This window comes from Zalophus californianus, chromosome 1 (genome assembly GCF_009762305.2).
Source record: "Zalophus californianus isolate mZalCal1 chromosome 1, mZalCal1.pri.v2, whole genome shotgun sequence".
Taxonomy (NCBI): domain Eukaryota; kingdom Metazoa; phylum Chordata; class Mammalia; order Carnivora; family Otariidae; genus Zalophus; species Zalophus californianus.
The window spans coordinates 114,005,960-114,028,034 of NC_045595.1; the positions used below are offsets into that span (position 1 = coordinate 114,005,960).

Sequence of the window (22,075 nt, forward strand, 5' to 3'; positions counted from 1 at the left end):
TCCCAGGGTCCTGGGATCGAGCCCTGCATCGGGCTCCCTGCTCCAAGGGAAGACTGCTTCTCCCCCTCCCACTCCCCCTGCTTGTGTTCCCTCTCTCACTGTGTCTCTCTTGTATTCTTGACAAGACTTGACTTGAGAAGTCTGTAGAAGCAAAACTGCTCTCAGGAATCAGCCAATTTTTACTTGAAACAAAAATTCGAAGAGTGCTTTCAGTGAGAAGCCTGAGTTGTGTCTGCAAAGCCATGGAAGGATGCTGCAGGTTGTATGGCTACACAACTCCAGGGCTAAGTGAATGGGTCCCTTAGAACCGAGCAGCAGGTGGCAACTCTGCGAGTCTCTCTTTAAATCTTTGTGAGGTCTTTCATGAAGCAGAGAAGACAACTACCAACCTTACAGATGCCCATGCTCTGATTTTAAAGAGACCTAGATCAGGCCACTCATCTCACTTCAAGTACTTTTAGTTCCATTAGCCAGCAGAGCCACTCTCCACACTGCCTCTGCCCCCCGGCTTCTCGACCAGGAGTCCAGCAGGTCAGGGACTTCACTCCACACTCTCCATTTTTGTTCCATTTCTGCTCCACAGAGATGTTAGCTTGTTTTTGAGTCCAGATAAGTCTTTTTATTTTTATTTTATTTTTATTTTTTAAAATTTTATTTATTTGCAGGGGGTGGCACAAGCAGGGGGAGCAGCAGGCAGAGGGAGAGGGAGAAGCAGGCTCCCTGCTGAGCAAGGAGCCTGATGCGGACTCGATCCCAGGATCCTGGGATCATGACCTGAGCCAGAGGCAGATGCCTAATTGACTGAGCCACCCAGGAGTCCTGAGCTAAGACTTTTTAAAAATATATATATTTCATATATTATTGATCTCTTTGGAGCCATAGATTATGTCTCTTTCTTCCAAGTGTGAACTTAATGACACCATCTTCACCAGAAATCTAGGCTCCCAGAGACTTTTTTCAAGGCCCAAAATACCATCCTCTCTTAAAAAGATTTTAAAGCTAATGGAATGGAATGAAAGTTTTTAAAGGACCTTACATGGTAGTTTCTTTATAGCAACATGATACACAGTGAAACAAACTGGCTGCTAATACAAGTTGGGGAAATTCAATATTTAACAGTACAATTGTATAAACCTCTGCCATTATTCAATTATAAACAGATTTCTTAAAATTCATATTTGCCTAAAGTTTCCCATGAGGGAACTCCCTTTTTTGTGAATCTGGAACACTAGAACTAAAAAGGAATAAAACATCTCAGCCATGGGCACCTGGGTGGCTCAGTTGGTTAAGCGACTGCCTTCGGCTCAGGTCATGATCCTGGAGTCCCGGGATCGAGTCCCGCATCGGGCTCCCCGCTCAGCAGGGAGTCTGCTTCTCCCTCTGACCCTCTTCCCTCTCGTGCTCTCTATCTCTCATTCTCTCTCTCTCAAATAAATAAATAAAATCTTTAAAAAAAAAAAAAAATTAAAAAAAAAAAAAACAAAAAAAAACATCTCAGCCATAATAACAAAACTAAACACACTCTGACAATTGTGGTTATAATTTCAAAACTATGGTGAATCCCACATCAGAAATGTCCTGTGGTGAATTTTATTTTTTTAAAGATTTATTTACTCATCTGAGAGAGAAGGGACGGGCAGAGGGAGAGGGAGAGAATCCTCAAGCACAGTCCCGCCCCGCCCCGAGCGCAGAGCCTGAGGCAGGGCTCAATCCCACAACCCCGAGATCATGACCTGAGGCAAAATCAAGAGTTGGATGTCCAAGCAACTGAGCCACCCAGGTACCCCATTGTGCCCAATTTTAAAATGCACCCATTTACTCTGTTCAATTTAGGGCACTTCCAAGATTAACTTCTTGATATTTGTATCAGCTAATACTTCTACCTGACCACAATATTTAGACTCAGATTGACATAAGCCCAAAAATTCTGTTTCCACATTTCCAGAATACTCATTTAATCCTATCATAGATATAATCATAGCAATACTTATCATTTATTTTTGTTTTACATATATCATCTCATTTAATCCTCAAAATCACGCTATTATTAATTCTTATCTTTACAAAAGATAGAGTGACTAAAACTCAATCTTGAATTATGGCAACTATTAAAAGCCAAAGCTGTGCCCCTTGCTAAACTGAGAGTAGCAGGAGAGACAAAAAAGGTAAAAAGGAGACCTGAGAAATGCCTCATCTCCTTCACCAATACTCTCTCCCTTCTAGGTATTTCTTCCTAACAAAGACATCAACTATTTCTTTCAGAAAGAATCATCCACTCCAGGTTACTGTACACAGAAAAGCTGAGGTCCAGGGAGACAGGTAAAAATAAAGCCTATTGCCAGGTAGCAACTTCCAGGTCCAGCTCCATATTTAACAATTCAGACTCAACATGATCTCTGGTTTCTGAATTAATAAAACACAAACCAACCGTCTACTAAGTTTCTAAGGAAATTGCGAAACTCTAAACCAGGCAAACAAAAAAATGTGATTGTTCAGTCCCTATGACAATCCATGGCCCCACCTTACAACAAAACTAAGTGCTGCTTAATGTACAGTCCCCAGAAAGGGAATTCTCCCGAGTAGGAGACCTTTCCAGAAAAGCACAACAGAGTTGCCAAATAAACCAAGCAACTAACTTTACTGCAAAGAAAAAGAGTTCTCAGTATATTCCTGGCCAGCTGGCTTTTAGCTATGGACCTGGTAATCAGTGTGTTGTTTTCTTTCTCCTCTTTTCCAAATTGTTTTCATCACAGCCATCCTGTTTTCCCTTCATCACTGTAGGTTAGCAATATGGGGGGGAGGGAGAAGAATAAGTAAAAATCACATTTATTTATAGTTTTCCAGACCAGAGATCTAGAACTGGATGGAATATGTGGATGAGTCTAAGTTATCTTCTTTTAGGGAGGGATGGGCTTGTTTTCAGTTGCATACAGAATAGCTGCGTTAGTTACATAAAGTGGTTGGTAAAGTGGCTCTCAGTGATCTCCACCTCCTATTATTCACCTCCATGTATATGTCTTTCCACTTCTGTGTGCATCGAATCTAGCAGCTTGCTTTTAGTGAACAGAATATGGTAAAAATGATGAGGTGTCACTTTTGAGTTCAGATTATAAAAAATTGTTACTTATGGCTTGCTCACACTCACTCTGGCCCTTCTCACTTGCTTGCTCTGATAAAGCAAGCTGCCAAGTTGTGAGCTACCCTTTGGAAAGGCTACATATAAGGAACTGAAGTTGTCTCCAGTCAACAGTCAACAAGAAACTAAGTCCCTCAGTTCAGCAGATCATCATAAACAGAATCCGGTCCACAACTATGTCAGCGAGCTTAGAAGCAAATCCTCCCCTAGTTGAGCCTTCAGGTGTGACTAAAGCCCTGGCCAACACCTTGATTGTAGCCTTGTGAGAGACTCCAAGCCAGAAAACCTATCTAAACCATGCCTGGATTCCTGACCCACAGAAACTGAGAAAGAACAAATGTTAAAACATTAAGCCACTAAATTTTAGGGTGATTTATTAAGCAACAATAGATAACTAGTACAGTATGGTCGTTAAACAGCCAAAGGATAAACCATAGTGGATATATGTTGGTTTTTGTCTTCCCAGAATCAAATGCTCTTTTCTGGTAAGCATGCCTTGGTTTTCCTTTGGGGAGCCATTCTCTCCATTATTCTCAGTAACCAAGAGGTTTTAGATGGGGTTGACTCATCCTCCCCCACAAACTAAATACACTCAACCTAAACTTGACACATGAGACCTGGATGCTGAGACTTCTGTTGGAATCATTGTGGGGAGTAAAGCACTCTTCTTATTGGACTTTAAGTTGATAGATGTAAGCCTGGAACTATCAAGGCCATAAATGAGGGAGAGGTTTTGTAAAAATAAAGCCAATACAGAGAAAACGAAAGTCAAAGAAGAGAAAATGATGAAATCCTGTTAACAATAAGCCTCTGAATCCAACAATGCCTCAAGTCTACTTCTTGACTTCACATGTAGAAATAAGTTTCTTTCTTCATTGTTTACCTTAAATCAATTTAAGATGAATTTATGAAAAAGAAAAGAGAAAGAGAGAGAGATTTTCAACATACTAATCTAGGAGGTTGCATGAGAACAGGGAACAAATTTGTTTTCATCACAACTACATTTCCCATTGCCTAGCCCAATGCCGGCAAGTAGGGATCACTCAATATCTGTTGAATGTGTGAACGAAAGTATTCTAAGAAAAAACACTGAACAGGCCCAACTTAGCAAAAATGCAATGCAAATGTTTTATAATCACTGAGAGAATAAAACAAAACACCTTTAAAAAAATTAAAATTGTGTTCTAGTTCTAAAACTTTGAAGATTATTTATAAACATTATTTTAACTATAAAGACAATTTGGGTTAGGTAAGTCATTTAAGCACCTCCACTGTTCATTTTAGCTCATGTAAAAATCCTCTAATCTCTAGGATGACTCCTTTTTATTATGAAAGAAAAACTCCTCTTTCTAGATATAGTCTCATCTTGGGGCATTTTTGAAATTAAGGTTAGAATTTATTTTAGCAATACTGTATTAGCTAGTTCCCCATATACTATCTGAATAAAATAATCATGTCCCCAAATCAATTGATTAGAACTCACAATACAGGGTGCCTGGGTGGCTCAGTTGGTTAAGTGTCTGCCTTCAGCTCAGGTCATGATCTTGGGGTCCTGGGATCAAGCCCTGCATCAGGCTCCCTGTTCAACAGGGAGTTTGCTTTTCCCTCTCCCTTTGCCCCTCCCTCTGGCTTGTGCTCTCTTGCTTTCTCTCTCTCTCTCAAATGAATAAATAAAATCTTTAAAAAAAAAAAGAACTCACAATGCATTCTTTGTCATAGATACAATACTATGAATAATGTTTTCGTTGCCAGGTTAATTAATGAAATATCTATTTATACATAACATCAAATCCAAAAACTAATTTACAGTAAATACGGAAGACAGAGGAGTATGTCAAACCACACCAAAGGGATACAATCAGTAAAGTCCATACTATGGGAAACTCTGCTGGACAAACAATTTGGTTTCTTCAACAAATAAACTGCAGGGGGTTAAAATAGAGATTGAAGGGAAACCTATAGATTAAGAGACTTAAAAAACATGTCAACCAATTGCAACATGTAAACCATTTTGGATCCTGATTCAAACTTTAAAAAATGTGACATGTAGGAAACAACTGAAAATTTGAATACTTCCTGGATATTTGATAATATTAAGGAATTATTATTTTTAAGGTACAATAACGGTATTGTGGTTATGTTAAAAGAGTCCTTGTCTTTTGGCTGTATATTGAACATTTTACAGATAAAATGTGATATCTGAATTGGCTTCAAAATAATTGGGGAAGGAGGAAGATATGGACATGGATGGGGCCGGCTTGATCATGGGTTGATGGTTGTTAGGGCTGGGTGATGAGTACCTAGAGATTCATTATACTATTCTGTCTACTTCTGTGTAGTTATTAAATTCTCCATAGTAAAAAGTTTAAAAATTTAAAAATAAGTAAACATAACAAAGAAAAGCTATAATGTCCTAATTATTATGAATCTAGTGATCATATTATCCAAATTTAAAAATCTGGATACTTAGGCTAAAGAATATTTGAATAACCCTAGAAATTACAAGACGTATGCTTCCAAATAATTACGATACTCTGAATTCTGAATATGAAGACAGAGGCAACTCATCCAGACAAGGGGAAGAAGAGTTAGAAGGTACAGTCCCCCTTTCTCTGGCCGAGGGCTTGCCACTGGTACACTGTCTTTGGCCTCTTCCTCCTACCTTTTAAAATATTTGTTGAACATTTATCATATGTAAGACACTGGGCTTGAGTGAAACATAGTACTGTGCCCTTAAGAAGCTTACAATTGCATAGATAACCCCTCCCACTGGAGTTCTCAGACCTGAACATTTCCACCCACCTCCCTTTGCCACATTCCAACCTTCCTGTCTTATTTTACTCCAAAAGTACCTGTTCTTCTCTAACTCCCAGTAAGAACTTCCTAACATTTTCCTACTTTGGCTTGCCTTAGGTAATTCTTAAAAGGGAAAAAAAAATTTTTTTAATCAGGTTAAATAAGCTTCTAAAATTATAAATAAATAAAATAATGTAACCCTGACAGTGACTAGCAGGCTAGGCCTGCTGTGGGGTCAGCCCCAGGAGTTAGATCTAACTTGTCACAGCTTCTTCCCTTCTTCCCCAGCTGAATCCACATATTCCCTAACTGCTTTGAGTTTTACCATCCCTGCCTCAACCCCACAACCACAGTAGCTGTGGGTACTCGGGTTCTGTATCAGTGACAGGTTCTTACCTTAGGTCATGAAAAAGTCACTAATGGCATAGTTAAAATATTTCTGATGTGCCTGAATTTTTATAAACTTGATTTAAATATAATTAGTGAAGATAATTTCATATTCTGTATCGTGAGCTAATGTGAAAAGCAGCAGGGTTAATCATCCATGGAACATAATCATACCTGCATGGTTCTTCGTTTAGTTAAGGTTACTTGAAAATTTTTCCACTCCCAACGCTGCTCCACCACATGTGCAAAGACAACATGCCCATTTCCACAGGCTCCAGCGATCTGAGTACCATCAATTGACCATGCAATGTTAAATATGCTGCCAGTGTTGGGCTTTTCTAAAGCATATGACCACTGGAGAAAAAAGAATGAGAGAAAAACTGATATACTGAAAAAAAATTTTAAAGAAGTTTTAAATTGAGCATACATTAACATTTTAAGATGATTTTTTAAAAGAATGTGTCTTTGTCCTAGAATTAATATTTTTCATAATAAAACGATTGTGTACTGAACAGAAGATACAGATGTAATTTTTAAAGTACACAGTAGAATACGATAGAAGTGTATAAAATCTCTCAAACACTGCAAAACACCCACACCATTTCCATTCACATCATTAGATTTAAGTAATAATACTGAATGGGTAAATACAAAGATTTTATAGAAGAAAAAAAAAGACACCTTACTATTAATTCTTAAGGATCTCTATAGTCCCTACATCTAAAAGGATGGAATTTTGGTTATAATATTTGGAATATTGGTTATAATATTCCAATAATGTCACTAAAAATTGAAACTAAACACACAATATAACTAAGACATCTCTGATAGACATTTTAAATCATGAAAGCATAGGTTAATGGATATTTTCTTCTTTTTTTCATAATGTAGTAAATATAACTTCTTCTAGAGTTTACCTTTTTGAGAAAGTTATCTAATCAATAAGCATCAACTGGGACAAAAGAGACTGTGTGTGTGTGTGTGTGTGCATGTGTGTGTGCGTGCATGTGTGTGTGTGTGCGTGCGTGCGTGTGTGTGAATAAGACAGTAAGAAAAAGCCTTTTAAAAGATGCTATTACATGCATTTTCTTTCATTTTTCAGATGCAACATACATATTTGCTAAAAGGATGACTTTATTTATTTGACTAAACTGATATACATTCTCTTTCCATTCTTCCAACCTTAAAAAGCCTAAAGTCACATTAAGTCTTGATTTTTTTGTTGTTGATTTTTTGGTTGCTCTTGGGTGGGTATTTATTTTGTTGCACATTATTGTTGTTTCAAATGTGTTCATTGTTAGCCATGGGCTCACTGACGAAGTGGAGAAAATGGAAAAAATACAGAAAAAGATTCATTAATTCACACTACTATCAAAAAGACTTTAAATTCTCAATAAAGTTCATATATACAATAAAAAGGCTGAATGACTCTTACCACTCACTGACACTTTTTTTCAACTCCCTTCCACCATCCTTTAAACCTCTACCTGTTGCTCAAGTAAAAGGCCTATAGGGTGCCTGGGTGGCTCAGTTGGTTAAGCATCTGCCTTCAGCTCAGGTCATGATCCTGGGGTCCCAGAATTGAGTCCCATGTCAGACTCCCTGCTCAGCAGGGAGTCTGCTTCTCCCTCAGACCCTCACCCCCTCATGCTCTCTCTCTCTCAAATAAATAAATAAAATCTTAAAAAAATAAAAATAAAAGGCCTATAAAAAAAGTTATCGAGGAGGAGGTAATGAACAAACTTCTGCATCATCAGCAGCATGAAAATGTTAGAAACTTTCTTTTCTGAAATTAAGAAAAGCAAGTTCAAAAAAAGAATATATATGAGTTGAAGTCATCTTTTTAAAAATAAGTGAAGACAAAGAACATCAAGGATAAAAACAATGTGCTTCTGGCAATAAAATGAAATTAAGTCATCTGTGTTTGACAAACAGAATTATGAAATACCACATGACTACTATTTTACATAAAAATTAAGTGGTTGGTATAGGCAAATGAGACTTGATTATTAATATACAATACTTAACAGATTGTACTAGGCTTATGGCACATCTGTCATTCTAAATCTAGTCTATTCTCATTGTGTAGATCCAACAGAGATCTTATTTTAAAACCACAGATTCACATTTTAAAACTATTTACCTTTTTTTTGAGAGAGAGAGAGTGTGTGTGTGTGAGAGCAGGGAGTGGGGGTGGCAAAGAGGGGCAGAGAGAGGAAAGAATCTTAAGCAGGCCCTATGTCCAGTTTGGAGCTTCACACAAGAGTCGATCTCACGATCCTGAGATCATGACCTGAGCCAAAATCAAGAGTTGGATGCTTAACTGACTGAGCCACCCAGGTGCCCCTTAAACCTATTTGCTTTAAAGTAGGATCTTAAAATACCCAAAGAACCAAATCAGCCAGAAAGACACATCTTACTAAAATTAAACATAGAAAAATGTATCTAAGAACTCTTGGATGCCTAATCCTAGCTAAGAGGAGAAACTGGAAAGAAATGTTTAGGCAATACTATCATCACCCTATATTTCTCTGATTTCTTTCAGAGTCTGTAAGATTAATCAAAAATGAAGTCTGCAACATGCAACTTATCCCTAAAAACAAACTTCAAAGAATATAACAGTACCATGATATTAAAGTTATATTAAATTTTTATATTTTTATTTAAAATTAAGAAGTGATTTCTTTTAGATGACTCTAGTTTCAAAAAAAATACAAGCACAAGCAAATCATCAGAGAATGGGTCTTTAATAGTTACGAAATTTGGGGGGTGGGGTTGGGAGATAAGGTTATTTTGTCCAGTCAGTAAATTTATTAATTATTGGTAAGTCAAAAAGATCTATTTATCATCTGTGCTTTAAACAGACTTTTAGTGGCGCCTGGGTGGCTCAGTCAGTTAAGCGTCGTTAAGTGTCCTACTCTTGATTTCAGCTCGGGTCATGGTCTCAGGATCATCGGATTGAGCCCCCCATCGGGCTCCACGCTCAGCAGGGAGTCTACTTGAGACTCTCTCTCTCTCCTTCTCTCTCTGACCCACCCCCACTGCTGTGCTCTCTCAAACAAATAAATAAATCTTTAAAAGTAAATAAAGAGATTTTTAACACTCTAAGTCTCTTCTCTTCCTCAAATATGCCATGGAATATTCACGTTTGTGTTTCAAACTCTAGAAAGAAATGAGGCAGCCTCCCAAGATGTAATTTAGTGATACTAGTAGTAAGATGAAGATGAATTTTTAAATATCCCTCTCATTTAACACTTACTCTTGCTTTAACCCAACTATCCCTTACTTTAGGATATGACCAGGCCAGCAGCATCTATACTGCCTGTGATCTTGTTAGAAATGTAAATTAATGGACCCAACTCCACCTTATAGAACCTGACCCTCTGGGGGTATGAGGGCCAGGAAACTTTTAATGAGCTCTTCCGGGGATTCTTACACATGGAAAAGTTAGGACACCGGTTCTTAACTCTGGTTGCACATTAGAATCACCTGGGATGCTTTTATAAAAGATACCAAAACCCAGGAATCCAATCAATTAAATCCAGAAATTCTTGGGATGGGATCTGAGTATATTTTTTAAAGTTCTCCATGATTTTAACATATAGCCACTGTTCTACGAGAGAAGCAAAATCTGTAATTTGGTTTAAGACTATCATTAACAACTGGCTCACTGTTAATACCCTGCCAATTCATCTGCCAACTCTTGAGAAAATTACATGACCTGTGTCTTAGCCTCTAATCCAGCTTCTCATGGTTATGTGTAAACTTGGTTTCTTACATTTGTTACCAAGTCCAAGCTTGTTCTGCTCACCACATGACAGGTCAATTAAGTTGAGAGGCTGTATGTTGGGGCAAGGAGAGTGACTTTGTTTGGAAAGTCAACAAATCAAGGAGATGGGAGGGCTATGGTCCCAAAGAACCATCTCCCCACGGCATGAGATTTGAGCTTCTGTTATGTTAGGAAGAGGGGGAGTGGGAAAGGAGTGGAGTCAAAAGATGACTGACATCTGTAGACATCTGAGAAAGATAGTGTAACCTCTTTGTCCTTGATCCATTGATCTTTGCATACAGGAATCTGGTCATGTAGTTTCTGCAAATCTTAAACATGCGTAGTCATTTCTGTATATACTTCCTCATCTCCTCGGGTGAGGTAGATCTTGGGTAAAAAGCAGTTTTTGCAAAACTTATCTGTAACATGCCTGAGTGCAGGGCTAAGCAGAACTTTCTGCAAGGGAAATCGAAGCAATATGGAGTCAGACATGCTAAGTTTCTCCTTGTTACACATTCATCAACCTAATTTTTCCTCTTTTACTTTTTATTATTAGACTTTCAAACAAACTAAAGTAGGAAGAGTAACATAAAGCACTGGTTTTCAAACTGTAGAGTGCTTTAGAATTACCTAGAAGAATTGTTAAAACAGATTACTGGGCCCACTCCAGTTTCTCTGATGCAGTGGATGTAGGGTGGGTACGGCCAAAACACGTTAGATGGCACTGTGAGATTGCAGACGGCAAAATCCAGACCATGGGAAACCACAGGACGTGACCCAGTTTCTTTAACTACAGGAAATTACAAAGGGTAAAAAATCTGGAAGGGGAACTTAAAGATCAGCCAATCACCATGACTGTATCTTATTTGCATCTTAATTTCAACAAACTGAAAAAGAAGAGTTGGAAAAATTTCAACAGTGCCTGGATATTTGATAATATTAAGGAATTATTGTTAAGTATTTCAGGTTTATTGTTATTGAGATTAGGTTAAAAAGTCTTTGTGTTTTTAGTGATATATACTAGAATATTTAGTGATGAAATGATATGTCAAGGGTTTGCTGAAAGTAATCTGGGCCATGGAGAAGTAGGTGGTGGTATAGATGAACTAAGAATTAGCCATTAGTTGGTAACTGCTGGAAGCGGGTAATGGGTAAATGGGGATTCATTACACCAAATGCAACTAATAAATGTTATTGTGATGTGTTCCAGTAAATATAATGTTCAAATTAATCCAATTTTAGCCAGCTTTTTTGGCAGAATCTTGTAGTCTTTGATCATTTCCTTTGTTTTTTAGTATGACAAAATGTTCCAGATTCACATTTTATACTTTCTGACCCACACCTCACATCAGCCTTTTCTTCAGTGAACCCGGGTTTATTTTATGGAAATGTGGGAAATGGTATTGAGAGAAAACCCTCAAGTGTTAGGGGTGCTCACTGTTACAAAGTTATCTTTGCTTTTCTAGGCCCTTTTAGTGGACAGAGCTAGGAATTTTTTTTCATGAACTTAAACTGATACTTCCAATTCAAATCCAGGAACCATAGGATTTTACTTTGATATCTTTCACCTAACCCAAAATCCCAGTTCTTAAGAGCACCAATAAAAATACTCAGAATAACCATATCAACACCATAGTTACAGAGTTTTAAAATCGTTTTCAATTCTTTGCTCATAAGCCTTTTCTTTTTTTCTTTTTAAATGATGATTTTACTGAGATATATTTCACATATTATAAAATTCACCCTTTTAAAATATAGAATTCAGTGGTTTTTAGTACAGACTTGTGCAACTCATCTAATTTCTGAATTTCAGAACATTTTCATCACCACAAAAAGAAACTCACACCCATTAGCAGTCACTCCCATTCCCCCTCCCCATGTCTCATGGCAACCACTTATCTGCTTTTATTTTCTATACGGGCCATTTCATCGAAATGGAATATATTATGTGGCCTTTTGTGACTGGCTTCTTTCACTTAGCATAATATTTTCAAAGTTCATCCATATTGTAGCATGTTTCATTGCTTCATTTCTTTTTCTTTTCTTTTCTTTTTCTTTTTTTCTTAAGTAAGCTCTATGCCCAGCATGGGGCTTGAACTCACAACACCAAGATCAAGAGTCGCATCCTCTACTGACTACCAGTAAGGTGCCCCACTTCATTCCTTGATGTTGCCAAATATTGCATGGATATAACATATTTTGTTTCTCCATTCATCATTTGATGGGCATTTGGGTTTTTCACGTTATTGGCTATCATAAATAATGTGGCTATGAACATTTGCACATAGGTTTTTGTGTGGACGTGTTTTCATTTCTCCTGTGTATATACCTAGGAGTTAAATTGCTGAATCTACGGTAACTCTCTCTTTGATCTTTTGAGGAACTGCCAAACTGTCTTCCAAAGTGGCAGAGCAATCATCTGAGTCTACAGTGAGCACAAAGAGCCAACACTCAAATCATTTAAAGTCATTTAGAATAGTTCCTCTCTAGGCAGATATACAAACAACTGAATACATAATTAGGGTTTAATTTCCTTTTGAGTTTTAGAAATTGCTTTCTTAAAATTTTATTTTGCCTTATAATTATATAAAATACTTACATGGTTCCAAAGTTCAATTTATAAAAAAATTATAAAACAAGGTATAGTCAAAGAAGTCTAATTTCTACCTTTTCTCTCCCCCATTCTCCTTCCCCATATAGACATATAGATAACTATTTTTTATTTTATGTTTTACCCTTACATCTTGTTCATTTTATGTGTGTGTGTGTGTGTGTGTGTGTGTGTGTAGGCACCAGTTTTTACCTAAGAAAGGGGTATGGGGTCTATTTCATTTGCTCTCCCTTTTTTGGAGTATATTTTAGTATTCAGGAAGGTTTCTATTTTTAAAGATTTATTTATTTTAGAGAGGGGGTTGGGGCAGAGGGAGAGGGGAGAGAAAATCCCAAACAGACTCCACACTGAGTGGCAGAGCCCAATGTGGGGTTTGATCCCAGGACCTGGAGATCACGATCTGAGCCAAAATCAAGAGTCAGACACTCAACTGACTGAGTCACCCAGGAAGGTAATGATTACCTTTATACTAATTACCTTTATAAAAATCCCCTTATCCCCATGTCACCTTTTAGGGCATTTTTCTGTTGGTTGTCCACTATAAGCAACATGAAAATTAAGAGAGATCCTCCCCCTTCCCTTTTCCCTGTGTCTGATTTTAAGTAGGATCTTTTTATTCCCAGTTAATACCTGTAAGCCACTTTATTCTACTTTTCATACACCTCTCATTCTACCCCTATTTTTGCAATGTTGGTACCATAGCCAATACATACTATACTGTATCCTTCAGAGACATCAGTTTGTCTTAGGTCTCAGATAAATATATATCAGCACTTATTTTACTATAACCCTAGTCATATTGTTAATCTGAAGCTAATTCTCCAGTAGACTCCTTGAAACACTCATGGGAACCACATTCCTTGAGTTCTTACATATTTATACCAGTTTGCTTCTGACCTTTAAAGTTCAGAATGGCCAGATATAAAATCTTGGGCTCACCTATTCTTTGAGTATCCTGTGTTAACCTACTGTCTAGCATAAAGTGTTGCTATCGAAGTCTAATGACGTTTTCATTTTCTCCCCTGTATGAGTGACTACTTAAGTCTTCTCCTTGGAGGTCCACAGAATTTTTTTCTTTTTCTTTAAACTCCTACAGTTTTTTTTAGCATATATCTGGGTGTTGCCTATCTGGGTCAATTGTCCTACGTATCTGGTATGCCTTTTCAATATCAATTTTAAATCTCTTACATTTGAGGAAAACTTTCTTTAGTGGTAGCTTTTAGTATTTGTTCTGTTCATTACTTCGGGCTTCTCCTCTGAAGACTCCTATTACATATACTTTGCATCTTTACCTTCTGTATCTATCACTTTCTATCAAAACTTTGTATCTCTTTTGCCATTTCCCTGCTTCCATTTCACTTTCTATTTATCCCTTAAGGCAATATCCATTGTGTTTATTTGCCCTTATATTCCTTCTAGTTTCATCTTTACTTCTGTAATAATTTTTCCCTTTTTTATAATTCCCTTCTGAGTTCTGCCATCTCTCCTTAAAAATCTCCCTTTCTCTAGTCACCTCATTTCTTAATTTTCCTAGTTTTGATCTATATGGTTATTTCATAGCTTTCGTCATGTTTTTTATTTCCTTCAATTTGTTTTGAATTATTTGGCAGGGCTTGTCTATTTATGCCATGCCTTCATTGTCTTTGGCAACATTATGTAATTTGACTATGATCCTGTTCTAGGACTATGAACCTACAAGACTTCTGTCCAGTTTCAACTGCTATTTGAACTGACTGGCCTGTCTCAGTTTCAGGCATTTATTGGCAATTTGGGAGTTCTTTTCTCATGGTCTTAAAAGCCTAGCTGCCTTTCCTCTGCTTCCTCACACATAAGTGCTGAGACCATGTATACCTGTCAATGGTATTTTGGAAAATCACTTGCATTTGGGAGTTTGTAGGAATATGAGATGTCAAGTTTTGTTGTAGTGGCTGTCTGTGGATTGTTGGTTATACTCTCTTACTTTCTGTTTTATGGGGAGATTTGAGAAGATTCAAAAATTATGACACTATACCCAACAACACAGATAAATCTCACAGACATATGGCTAAATGAAAAAAGTCAGACAAAAGTAAAAATACTGTACGATTCCACTTATATAAAGGTCACAAGCAGGCAAAACTAACTCATGGTGACATAGTCAGAATAGCAGTTACAATGGAGGAGTAACTAACTGGGAGAAGGCCTAATAGAAGTTTCAATCAATGTTATTTTGAGCTGCCTATAAAGAAGTACTATGTCACTGAGCAAGAACACAACAATTGATTGCTGGTTTGCTTTTGAGAGGTTTAGCAATATATTTTTTTTCTAAAGGCAATCTTGAAAAATTGTAAGGCTGGCCAGTTTGGTTTTGGCTCTGGGTAAATATTACTGGCACCTCCCCAAATACCCCGAATGTTGATGAGGTTCTATGGCCAACCCAAATTCTCCCCATAAAGGGCCATCTCCCCATGTAATAGTATTTTATACCTCTCTCCTCACTCTCATCTCAAATCTGCTCTCAATTAGCCAAATACTTCAAAAAGGACCTGAAAATAACAATTTCTTAAGTCAAAGCAATAAAGCTAATGGAAATTTTGTTATCAGTAAGAAGGTGGTGAAAGCCTTCCCCAGGATATTTCCACCTACATACTCACTGCTAAGATTGGTCCTGAACTACAGTTACAAAGATGCAGTTTTCTATTATTGTTGTAACAAATTACCACAAACTTAGACTCTTTCATAGATCATAAATCCACATGGTTTTCACTGAGCTAAAATCAAGGTGTTGTTGGCAAGTCCACATTTCTTCTTGGAGGCTCAAGGGGAGGATCCATTTCCTTGCTCACTCAGGGTCTTAGCAGAATTCAGTTTCTTATAGCTGTAGGACAGAAGTCCTCATTTCTGTGCTGGCCACTGGTAACTTCTAGGGGCCACCTGCATTCATTGGCTGTGGTGCCCTTCCTCCATTTTTAAAGCAAGCAACAGCAGAATGAGTTGCTCTTACTTAGAATCTTCTCCTCGTTCATCCTTTATCCCAGCTGAGAAAGATTCTCTGCTTTTAAGGATTTATGATTAGACTGGGCCAATCTGAATAATCCAGGATAGTCTTACCATCTAAAGGTCCACACCTTTAATCACTTCTACAAAGTTCCTTCTGCCTTTTAAGGTGACATATTCACAGGTTCTGGGGATTAGGGCATGGACATCTTTGGGGGCCCATTATTTGACCTACTGTGAAATTATAGCAGTCAATTTAGGGATTTTATTATTTATTATTTTTTTCAAGATTTTATTTGAGAGAGTGCAAGTGAGAGAGCACAAAAGGGAGGGGTAAGGGCAGAGGGAGAGGGAAAAGCAGACTCCCCACTGAGCAGGGAGCCCAACTTGGGGCTTGATCCCATGGTCCTGGGAGCAGAAGGCACTTAACAGACTGAGCCACCCAGGTGCCCCAATTTGAAGATTTAAAAATTTTCTTCCTAATGATTCAGATTCAGATATAAGCATAAACACATGAACCAGTACTTTTACCACTTTTTAAAGAAGTTTTGGGTTTGTGGTTTTGGCTTTCAAAAGGTTTATGCACAGTTAAAGAGAAACTAAACAATAATTTGATCATGTTGTTGCCAAGTGGTAGTAGGAACTTGATATTGTTCACATGGTATTGAATTATCAAGGATATCCAAAAGAAAAGATTTAAAAATTATTGAACAAGTTGCTTTTAGAAAGAAAAAAGACCAAAATGGGTTTAGGACATCAAGCAAAATATGCATTTAATAGTCTATCATGTAAATTATACAAAAGCATTGAAATTATATAGGCATACCTTATTTTATTGCACTTTACTGCACTTGGTAGATAACTGCATTTTTTACAAATTGAAGGTTTGTGGCAACCTGCATCAAGCCAGTCTATTGATGCTATTTTTCCAACAGTATCTGCTCATTTCATGTCTCTGTGTAACAATATGGCAATTCTTACAATATTTCAAACTTTCTCATTATTATTACATGTGTTACGGTGATCTGTGATCAGTGATGTTATTATTGTAATTGTTTTGGGGCACCATGAACCAAGTCCATATAAGACAGCAACCACAACCCTAATCAGTCAGCAGCCATCCACATTACAGCAAGAACCTCCACCAGCAAAGATTATGACTCACTGAAAGCTCAGATGATGGTTAGCATTTTTAGCAATAAAGTATTTTTTAATTAAGGTATATACCTTGCTTACTTAGGCATAATGCTATTGCACACTTAATAGACTATAATATAGTGCAAACATAACTTTTATATGCACTAGGAAATAAAAAAAATTCATTTTGCTTGCTTTATTTGTGATATTTGCTTTATTGCAGTGGTCTGGAACCAAGCCCACAAAATCCCTAAGGCATGTCTTTATTAAGAAAAAGCAAGCTATTTTTTTCATGAATATTTCCTGATAGTATGAAAAAATTAGACTCTGAGACAGAACCTTCCTCAGGGAAAATATGAACATCTTAGAATCCTGAGGGGAAAATCCTTAAGGATCAATTTTAAATTATTAAATCTATGGCCCCTAAACAGATGATACTGCAAATAATCAGATACGGCCTAATGGTCTGGGGAAAAAAATCTATAGAATTTCTTTAAAAGGGAAAGATGTTCAGAAGGGAAAGGTATTTTAACTAAAAACGATGAAATAAAAGGAAATAACATCTTTCCTTAAATCAAAATAAAGGATTTAAAATTTTTTACATGACTGGTATCTCCAGCATTGACTGATCAGAATGTGTGAATATTGGAGTTTAGTTTATGAGGTATTTATTTATGCAGAAGATACAATGAGAGAGATTGTAGAAGAGGAAATTATACCACTTCTCCCCCAAATGCAGGGTGGAGGAACAATGACCTACTGTGTAGGAGGAGTTAGTGGATTGGTCCATGTGTAACGGGAGCTTTTGCATGATTTTAACATATAGTACACCTAAAGAACATTTGTCAACAGAAGTGAAGTTCTGTGCTTCTAGACATAGATAATTAAATTTAGATTTTTTAGGTACCAAAATCAGAAAAAAGCAAAACCAAATTTGTGCTTCTTGGTTAAAAAAAAAATCTCTATTTAAAAAATAGACTTTTTAGGGCGCCTGGGTGGCTCAGTTGGTTAAGCGACTGCCTTCGGCTCAGGTCATGATCCTGTAGTCCCGGGATCGAGTCCCACGTCGGGCTCCTGCTCAGCAGGGAGTCTGCTTCTCCCTCTGACCCTCTTCCCTCTCGTGCTCTCTATCTCTCATTCTCTGTCTCTCAAATAAATAAATAAAAATCTTAAAAAAAATAGACTTTTTAATGTTTTTAAGTTATTCAACCAGAGAGAAAGCTTACTTTAACCAAGTTTAGTCTCATCCTATATAAGTACAGACATATCTAAAAATTTGCCATTACTCTATTCCTTCTCTCTTCTCCCACAACAATTATAACCTTTGCCATTAAATAACCATGTTATTTAATTATCTGTTTACATATCAGTACTCTCAATAGAGGGTGAATTACTCCTAGAGGATACATATGAATATTATTCTTTGACTAGCTAGAGTATCACACATCAATATTTGTTAAATGAATGAATGAATGAGTATGCCTGTATCCTTAGGAAAGAATTCCTTCCCAGAGCTCAACCATGACTTCAAACTTTTTAAAATAAAAAAAAAAATCCAAGGAGCAAATTAAAAGTCAAAGATTTAGAAATCTTAAAGTAGCCTTCTCAAAAACATCAACTAAACTGATTAAACGGATCAATTCTAGTAATGACCTAGTCAAAATGCTGCACTGTAAGTCACTGAGTTACATTAATTGTGATAAGTAAATGTAAGTCATTAAAAACCAAAACAATATCTTTTGTCTGTACAGTGATCCATTAAAATGCAACATTTATGGAACACCTGCTATGTGTTAGGTATTGATTTTATGAAGATTAAAAGTTAATTCTGTAATAGAACTCTGATTTTGTTATGCTTGGTGAATTTCCCAATTCTGGACGGCAGGGTCTTATACTGTAAAGGATGCACAGTTCCTTGACCTGGCCTCTGGAAGATATCCCTGTAACCTTGTAGTCAATTCTTCTTTCTGCTTAATGGTTTCTGCTACTTGTATCCAACTATAATAAAATGTAGAATAAGTTTGAAGTTATAGGATCAGCCACACTTCTCCAGCACTGCTTGAGTTTTTCCCACTTCTCCTATACCATGTGCAGTGCTGCCTCTTCCTTGTAACAATCTTCCTATAAAACAGAGAAACAAACAACACCCTACTACTACTTATGAGAGGAAGCAAGCAGGATGTCCAATGGCCATGGAAGAGATATCATAGAACGGTGGAGTTGAAAGGAAAGAGGTAATCACTTAGCTTAATCCATTTAACTTTGTAATATCTTTTTTTTAAGATTTTTTTTTTAATTTATTTGAGAGAGAGAATGAGAGAGATCCCGGGACTCCAGGATCATGACCTAAGCCGAAGGCAGTCGCCCAACCAACTGAGCCACCCAGGCACCCATCACCCCTGGAGTCTTGACTCCAGGGCTCTACAACCATGTCAATACTACTACATTAAAATACACTACAATAGGGGCGCCTGGGTGGCTCAGTTGGTTAAGCGACTGCCTTCGGCTCAGGTCATGATCCTGGAGTCCCGGGATCGAGTCCCACGTCGGGCTCCCTGCTCAGCAGGGAGTCTGCTTCTCCCTCTGACCCTCTTCCCTCTCGTGCTCTCTATCTCTCATTCTCTCTCTCTCAAATAAATAAATAAAATCTTTAAAAAAAAAATAAAATACACTACAATACAGGGCACTTGGGTGGCTCAGTGGGTTAAGCGTCTGACTCTTGATTTCGGCTCAGGTCATGATCTCTGGGTTGTGGGATCAAGCCCCACGGTCTGGCTTCACACTCAGTGCAGAGTCTCCTTGAGATTCTCTCTTTCCCTCTGCCCCTCCCCCTGCTCATGTGCTCTCTCTCTCTCTCTCTAATAAATAAATAAAATCTTTTAAAAAAATAAATACAATACGCCATCATACCGGACAGCACAATATGGAGAACTGAGAATGCACTTATAAAGTGTTGATCTTCTCATTAAAGGATGTTACATCCCTGTAAGAGAAGAGATCATTTTCCCCCTGTATTCTGTCAAACTGCTTAGGCATACAGTTCCCCACCAAGGAATTAAGAAATATTTATACTAAAAAACATGACTTGACTATAATAACTTACAAAAGCACCTTCCAAAGGCCAACCTCACCTTTCTCTTTACTACTGCTATATAAATATACTAGAGTAAAAGGATTCTCAAAAGCATGTATCTTTAGCCAGGTTGGATAAAGTCAATTCATAAAAGTGTGTGTTCACAAATTAAGTTTAGGGGGAAGAGATGATAGATTCTTACATTTCTTTGTTACACTAATGATTTTTAAAATCAATATTCTCTCTCACATACCAGGAATTAGGAAATTGCAGGCTATCTTAAATTATATGTGTTGACATCCATTACTGACAATGAAAAGTTACATATAGCAGTAAGACCAGTTACTGCAGATGATGAATCGTTGCAATTATTTTAATTGAATGGAAGAATGAATGAACATAGGGAAGTCTTTTCATTATAATGACTAACTGAATATTCAAAAACAGAGTGGAAAAAAAAAAAAATGGCAAAAGTTCTCTTAACCAAGCAATAGCACCACCTGCTGATTAATAAAAGCAACAACGTTGGTTAATTTAAAAATCTTGCCAAAGGTATCTTACATATTCAGATCTTTTCCCTTGAATTTTCCATTTAATCTAACATAATGCAATTCATTAATATATTCTGTATATTTATTTATAATAACTAATTTAATTTGAAAGTTTCTATTTCACATATTTGAATCATGCGTTTCTTAAAAATCAAAGGTAAAAATAAAATTTTATTATCAAATCAAGGGAAAAATTATGGTACTATGGCTTTTAATTTTTTTTTAAGATTCTATTTATTTATTTGACAGAGAGAGACACACAGAGAGGGAACACAAGCAGGGGAAGTGGGAGAGGGAGAAGCAGGCTTCCCATTGAGCAGAGAGCCCAATGTGGGGCTCAATCCCAGGACCCCATGATCATGACTTGAGCCGAAGGCAGACGCTTAACACCTGAGCCACCCAGGTGCCCCATGGCTTTTAATTTTTATTCCCTAAGTAATTTACTTGTACCATAATTTATTTTACTAACCACTCAATAATGTATAGTTTGCGTCTGATATTCCCTATCTCACCTAAAATAATGCCATCTTCCTTACCCAGCCTTATTTTTTATGTCATTTATTACCATTTAACATATTATAAATTCATTTTGTTTGTTTGTGTATAGCTTTTCATCTGCTATAATGAAAACTCAAGAGCAGGAAATTTATTTTGTTTATTGCTGTTTCTTTAACACCTAGGGCAAGTGCCTGGCATAAAATAGACTCTCAATAAATATTCATGAAATAATTAATGAATATGAAAATAAATGAACAAATGAATATGCAATGAATCTTTAAACTTCCTTAAAAGGATAATAGCTGTGTCAAAGTTTCAAGGATCTTGATAGATTTTGCCAAATTATACTTGAGAAAAGTTGTACCAATTAATACTCCCTTCACAGCTTTTTGAGGAGGCCCATTTTCCCATTTTCTGATGAGTGAAAGTGGCATTACACTGTGATTTTTATTTGTATGATGAAGAAACTGATCACATTTTTGGGTTCTGTGGGCATTTACAGTATACTTCTTTTATTCTTTGCTCATTCTTTTTTCAGTTCAAGATTTTCTATTTGATTCCTTTTTGTAATTTCTCAATTGATATTTTCTATTTGTTCAGACTTTGTTCTTCTGTTTTTTTTTTTAAGATTTATTTCTTCTATTTTAAAGAGAGAGAGTGGGGGGGGTTTAGGAGGGGCAAAGGGAGAGGGAGAGAGAGAGAATCCCAGGCAGACTCCCCACTAAGCGTGGAGCAGGATGTGGGGCTTGATCTCACAACCCTGAGATCATGACCTAAACTGAAACCAAGAGTCAGATGTTCAATTGACTAAGCCACCCAGAGCCCCTGGTTTCTTTTAGTTCTTTATCTATGGTTTTCCTTAGCACTTTAAGCATATTCAAAGTCTTTGTCTAATAAATCCAATGCTGGGTTTTCTCAGGGATGGTTTCTATTTTTTTTCTTGTGAATGGGCCATACTTTCCTGCCTCTTTTGTATGCCTGTAATTTTTTTGTTGAAAATGGATGTTTTGAATTTTATAATGTGGTAATTCTGGAAATCAGATTCTCCTCCCTCCCCAGGGTTTGCTGTTGTTGTTTTTTGGGGGCTACAGTCATTTGTTGTTGTTGTTTTTTAAAGATTTTATTTATTTATTTGAGAGAG

General features: G+C 36.9%; 1 protein-coding gene across 2 annotated transcripts in view; it reads right to left on the bottom strand.

Annotated features, from left to right (window-relative positions):
- Positions 1–22,075, bottom strand: part of IFT80 (intraflagellar transport 80) — a 123,335-nt gene that overhangs the window by 47,807 nt on the left and 53,453 nt on the right. For both annotated transcript variants that reach the window (XM_027587646.1, XM_027587645.1), the window contains exon 9: positions 6,494–6,673. In XM_027587646.1, the coding sequence (XP_027443447.1) occupies positions 6,494–6,673 (180 nt within the window). The remainder of the gene's footprint in view (positions 1–6,493; positions 6,674–22,075) is intronic.